The sequence below is a fragment of the Peromyscus eremicus genome, chromosome 5 (genome assembly GCF_949786415.1).
Source record: "Peromyscus eremicus chromosome 5, PerEre_H2_v1, whole genome shotgun sequence".
NCBI classification, from domain to species: Eukaryota; Metazoa; Chordata; class Mammalia; order Rodentia; family Cricetidae; genus Peromyscus; species Peromyscus eremicus.
In genome coordinates, this window is record NC_081420.1 from 115,140,795 (window position 1) to 115,146,890 (window position 6,096).

General features: G+C 48.5%; 1 protein-coding gene across 1 annotated transcript; it reads left to right on the forward strand.

The window, feature by feature from the left end:
- The first annotated feature begins 902 nt into the window (after positions 1-902).
- On the forward strand, positions 903-5,691 carry Hmox1 (heme oxygenase 1). The gene is made up of 4 exons (XM_059264265.1): positions 903-1,049; positions 2,134-2,625; positions 3,872-3,971; positions 5,006-5,691. The coding sequence occupies exons 1-4, from the start codon at positions 930-932 to the stop codon at positions 5,137-5,139; spliced, it is 846 nt and encodes a 281-aa protein (XP_059120248.1). The 5' UTR covers positions 903-929; the 3' UTR covers positions 5,140-5,691.
- Positions 5,692-6,096: the final 405 nt, after the last annotated feature.

Genomic DNA, 6,096 nt, shown 5'->3' on the forward strand with positions numbered 1-6,096 from the left:
CATGGTGGCAAGTGCCTTCACTGGCAGAGCTAGCTCACACTGTCTACCTCTAACTCCTGTGCTTTTAGCGTTAAGGATTGGACTTAGGACTTCAAACATTCCAGACAAGCACTCTACCACTAAGGTGCAACATCACCCCTTTTTTATTTAAAGGCAGTGTCTTAACTAAGTCCTCCAGGCTGGCCTGGATCTCTCAATCCCCCTGCTGCAGAACTCCTTTGACTGCTTAATGCAGACACTTTGAGTGTAATCTGGGTGTGTGTGTGTGCAAGGGGTTTTTTTCTTTTTTCTTGACTGTCCTTCCTACATAGCCCTGATGGTCCTGAAATCCACCATGTAAACAGACCAGACTTCAAATTCACAGAGATCCCCCTGCCTCTGCTCCTGAGTGCTGGGAGTAAAGGTGGGTTATGAAATTTGTAATAGAAACTTTTTGAAAGAAACCTTCACATTAGGTCTAAAAGCTTATCAAGGTGTCTACCCTTAGCCAGGAGTGGTGGCTCATGCCTTTAATCCCAGCACTAAGGAGGCAGAGGCAAGACAGATCTCTGTGTTCGAGGACTGCCTGGTATGCAGAGTGAGTTCCAGAACAGCCAGGACTACACTGTCTCAAAAACCAAAATAAAATAAAATAAATCAACCCTTGAGCATGGTCCTCAGACTGATGTGACTCCTCTCGGTGGTCAGGCCATACTTTCCCTCCCCTTCACTGGGAATAATTGGGACAGGAATTCTCCCTGTGGCTTGGGGGACTATATCCCATAGTATTTAATGACTGATGATTATTTGCAGGGTTAAGGCCATGGCTTGGCCTAGTAAAGACGTTGTACCTATTCTGCAGGTACAACGTGTGAAGATGAACATTCTTGGTTTAGCTTGAAAAGAACCACCACAGCCACCCCACTGACTCTCCTCCCTTCCTCCACAGCATGCCCAAGGATCTGTCTGAGGCCTTGAAGGAGGCCACCAAGGAGGTGCACACCCAGGCAGAGAACGCTGAGTTCATGAGGAACTTTCAGAAGGGCCAGGTGACCAGGGAAGGCTTTAAGGTATGTGACATGTAGGTTGGCCAGATCATTGGGGGAGGGTTTAGCAGGTATGCCCAGGGCTCATGCTAATAATTTAATGGAGAGGTTGGAGCCAAAGATGATGAGGGCTTGTCTAAGGAAGTCATCCTATTAATTTGACACTAGCTCAGAGAAGAGAGGAGAGGGTCACAAAGCAAGTTCTTGGCCTGCTATGTGATGCTGACAGAGGAGCCTGGATAGCAGGATGGTGAACACTAACTCTGTGTTGGTAACTTTAGACTCGTCTCAACCTTAGGAGTAGATAAGGGGGAAGCCCAGAGAGGTTAAGAGGCTAAAGAGTCAGTTTAGGTGGAAATGACCAAAACCAAACAGATGGCCTAATTTCAGAACATGTACTCTTGACCTGGTTAACCCAGGGCATTGCATGGGTTGGATAGGTTCTCTCTCACTGACCTATAATCCTAGTCCTTGGGTTATTGGACAGGGTCTCACTACATAGTTCAGGAACTCTGAATGCTCCTGAGTCAGTCTCCTGAGTATTTGGACCTTAGGCATGTACCACCACACCCAGATCTTTTGACTCAGTTCCATTTTGCTTCTGAAGGCGAGGGGAAGTTTGCCTTAGCCTTGCAATGTCCTGTCCTCACGGCGAAACTGTCTAGCTCATTTAACTTCCCAAGCTCATCTGAGAAATGGGGTTTTGACAGTGGGGCTTTCTTTATTGTGTACCCAGCATACACAATAGACTGGTTTTGCTGTTTCCTGGCATAGTGGAATTGATGTCAGTAGAAAATACCAGATACGGCTGGATGGTGATGATGCACACCTCTAATCCCAGCACTCAGGAAGCAGAGGCAGGCAGATCTCAATGAGTTCGAGGTCATCCTGGTCTACAGAGAGAGACTAGGACAGCCAGGGCTACACAGAGAAACCCTGTCTTGAGAAACCAAAAAGAGAAGAAAAAGAAAACAGCAGATACACAGTGGAGAACACTGAACTGGGTGGAGAGGGAGAGGACTGCAGGCTGGTGGGGACAGGAAGCCTTCCAGAAGGCAGTCATGTAGGGGTCTTCTAGGGACCTGAGAAACTGGCTCTGATTTTTCAGCTGGTGATGGCCTCCTTGTACCACATCTATGTGGCCCTGGAGGAGGAGATAGAACGCAATAAGCAGAACCCAGTCTACGCCCCGCTCTACTTTCCTGAGGAGCTGCACCGAAGGACTGCCCTCGAGCAGGACATGGCCTTTTGGTATGGTCCCCACTGGCAGAAGACCATCCCTTACACACCGGCCACACAGCACTATGTGAGGCGCCTACACGAGGTGGGGCGCACTCATCCTGAGCTGCTGGTGGCCCACACATACACCCGTTACCTGGGTGACCTCTCAGGAGGCCAGGTCCTGAAGAAGATTGCGCAGAAGGCCCTGGACCTGCCCAGCTCTGGTGAAGGCCTGGCTTTTTTCACCTTCCCCAACATCGACAGCCCTACCAAGTTCAAACAGCTCTACCGTGCTCGCATGAATACTCTGGAGATGACACCTGAGGTCAAGCACAGGGTGACAGAGGAGGCTAAGACCGCATTCCTGCTCAACATCGAGGTGAGCTTCACCACTCCTCCAAGCCACACTACTGTTATTGGAGGGAGGGTCCTGAAGTCACAGTTGAATACAAGGTTTTCAGAGGCTGAAATGCTTCAGGTGGCATTTGCTTTTGGAGATTTTCTATACAGCGACAGAGGTATCTCACAACTTTCTGCAAATGCCTCAATACAAGGAGGAGGAAAATGTGGGTCTTGTAATGATTTTTTTTAAATTTTTTTTATGTTCATTGATGTTTTGCCTGTATATATGTATGTTTGAGGATGTTAGATCCCCTGGAGCTGCAGTTACAGACAGTTGTGAGCTGCCATATGGGTACTGGGAATTGAACTGGGTCCTCTGGAAGAGCAACTGGTGCTCTTAACGTTTGAACCATCTCTCAGCCCCTAGGAAAGTGGGTTTTGAGCAAGGCCCTGAAAGATAGAGCTGTATGGGTATAGTGTCCTGTTGTGGTGCTACGGTGCTTAGGGTTCTAATTCATGACCTCCTGGCTCCCCACTTTCAGCCTGGGATCCCTTAAAAGGTCCGCCAGGCAAGCGCCTGTTAGAGAATTATCCTTTCAGATCTCTAAATCCAACCACATCTAGACCATCCATGTCCTTCTGAGGATATGAAGCTGGGGGTGGGGTGGCACATGCCTTTAATCCCAGCACTCTTTGGGAAGCAGAAACAGGTAGATCTCTGAATGAGGTCAGCCTGGTCTACAGAGCGAGTTCCAGGACAGTTAAGGCTACACAGAGAAACCCTGTCTGAAACAAAAAGAGTCAGCCCAGCAGAGAGCTGGATCTCCATCCTGACTCTCAGTCAATCTCAAGCAAGGCCTACTCCAGGAGCTGTGGTTTCCTCACCTGCAGAAGCAGTCTGAGGCTCTCCACGGCATACCCCTTAGCAAGGATGAGAGACAGCAGGATGTATGCTGCTCAGCGACCACACAGTCATGTGTTGTTTCAGAGGAGGCAAAATGGCTCTCCTAGTGGGCATACATAAAATCCTGAACTCCAGATTTAGGACAGCTGTTATTACTGGTGGGGACCAGGTGGAGGTACAGACACATTAGGGAAGCACAGGCAAGGAAGCTAACTGAACCTGGCTTATCTCTCATAAGGCAGGTGGAAGTCACATGGGTGTGTGATAGTTTTCTTAAGTTGTGTCATTTCCACAATATTTCATAACATGCTTCAAGCTCTGCCTTCAGCTGCGGCCACCACTGAGTCTCATTAACATGGCAATATGTCTTATCTTTTAGCTGTTTGAAGAACTTCAGGGACTGCTGACACAGGACCACAAGGACCAGAGCCCCTCACAGATGGAGTGGCTTCGCCAGCGGCCTGGTAGCCTGGTGCAAGGTAAAGGTGCCCTCTTGCCTCTGGCTCTTCATGGCGGGAACATAGCTGTCTCTGGGATTTTTTTTATTCTCCTCTTTTCTGAATGTTATAAATTAGAAATAGGGTACAGACAAAAGGAACAAGGGTCATCCTGTAATGTGTGACTGGGTGAGCTATAAGGCTTTTTTCTACCTCAGTTTCCCCACATTGGGAAATCAGGTGGTTGGGTTGTAGTATATTGGCTGAGGTGTACAGAAATCCCTTAGAAGTCACTGGCACAGAAATCCTTTCATTTAGGACCATCCCACCCCAGCTTTTTTTTTTTTGAGGCAGTCATACTGTGTTACCTAGGCTGGCCTCAAACCCTGGGATCAAACAATCCTCTTGCCTCAATCTTTCACAAATAGCTGGGATTGTGTTTCCTTTTTCAGACCCACTAAAGGCTCCTGGAAGGTGCCCATATGAGGCAGGGCTTTGGGGACCTATTTTCAGTGCTGACCCTCCAGGGGACACTAGGAAGACATCTGGACCTTGGGTGCCAGCCCCTCTCTCCTGTGCCTTAGCTAGAGCCATAGCAAGACTTCCAAAAAGACCAATGACACAAAATGTGCCTTCCCTGAGCCTGTCACCCCTGGGACAGTGTGGCACAGGGAGTGGGTGACGAGAGGATGGGCAGGGCAGGTTATATGAAGCTGTCTTGCTCGATGCCATCCTAACCCACTTTTTGCCTGAGGCTTTCCCAACTGGGACAGGATCCCATGGCCCTGTCGCTAGAAGTATTGTTTCTGGTGGCTGAAATGTGACCAGTCCTGATGGGAGTTAGCTACCTGGTTGGGTCTGGGGACTTTTCCCTTGATAGGACATGGTTGAGCATGGAGGAATGAAGAGCTTGCGAGTGAGTGCCTAGCTTGGAAGGTGTTCAAGCAGTGGCTAGTGGACACTGTGTGATGTAACAAACGTGTCCTTGGACAGACACTGAGTCTCCTTTACTCTGTGTACTTTCATGTCATATACCCCAGGCTGCATGTGTTTGACCTTTTCTCTTTCTCTTTCAGACCCTACCCCTGCAGAGACACCCAGAGGGAAGCCTCAGATCAGCACTAGCTCATCCCAGGCACCACTTCTCCGATGGGTCCTCACTCTTAGCTTTCTGATGGCAACAGTGGCAGTGGCAATTTATGCCATGTAAATGCAAATATGCTGTGAACTCTGTCCATGAAGGGCCTTCTCTCTTTTGGGGAGAATCTTGCCTGGCTCTCTTCTCTGGGGCCTCTAAGAAGCTTTTGGGGCTCCTAGCCCCGACCCTGTGTCCTCTTTCTCTCTGCAATGGAGGGAGACGCTTGACACATTTTCCCCTCACCAAAATCACATCCAGCCAGTGGCCTGAACTTTGAAACCAGCAGCCCCAATTGCTGCAGCAGAGCCCAAAAGCCGTGGCCTGAAGGGCAGCTGTTGTGAGCCCGGTGCCCTTGGTTGTCGGCGTCCATGTTAACTGCCATGACTGCTTTTCTCTGGTGTTATGGCCACTTAGATGTCAGTGTGTAGAGATGTTCTGTCTTGTGTTTCGGTCTTATTACTTCCCCAGTTCCACCTGAATGGTGGTATTTTGTTGTGTTGTTGTTTTTTTTTTTTCTAACAAAGTTGGGCTGTCTTTTGAGGGGTGGGTGAGGAAGAGGTATTTAATAGTTGTAACCTTGGTCTCCAACTTCTATGTGAAATAATAAATGACATCTAACAGTCACTGGAAGTGTCTTCGTGTTTCTGCTGTTTGTGTTTGTGTGTGTGCAGGATGCTTGTGTGTGTGCATGTGGGGGTATGTGTTTGTGTGTGTGCAGGATGCTTGTGTGTGTGCATGTGGAGGCCAGAGGTCATTCTCAGGGTTTTTTTTGTTTTTGTTTTTTTTAAAGATTTATTTATGATGTATACAGTGTTCTGCCTACGTACATGCAGAACACCAGAAGAGGGCACCAGATCTCATTACAGATGGTTGTGAGCCACCATGTGGTTGCTGGGAATTGAACTCAGGACCTCTGGAAGAGCAGCCAGTGCTCTTAACCTGAGCCATCTCGCCAGCCCCAATCTTGGGTTTTTAAGGAGTAACTACAGCAATAGGAAAAAAATCCAGCATGAACTGAGTCCCCACCTT

Excerpts from the sequence above, each read along its gene's own strand:
- Hmox1 (XM_059264265.1), top strand. The coding sequence starts at position 930 with ATGCCCAAGGATCTGTCTGAGGCCTTGAAGGAGGCCACCAAGGAGGTG. Across the intron at positions 1,050-2,133 it reads TGACCAGGGAAGGCTTTAAG|CTGGTGATGGCCTCCTTGTA; the intron begins GTATGTGACATG and ends CTGATTTTTCAG. Across the intron at positions 3,972-5,005 it reads GCCTGGTAGCCTGGTGCAAG|ACCCTACCCCTGCAGAGACA; the intron begins GTAAAGGTGCCC and ends TTTCTCTTTCAG.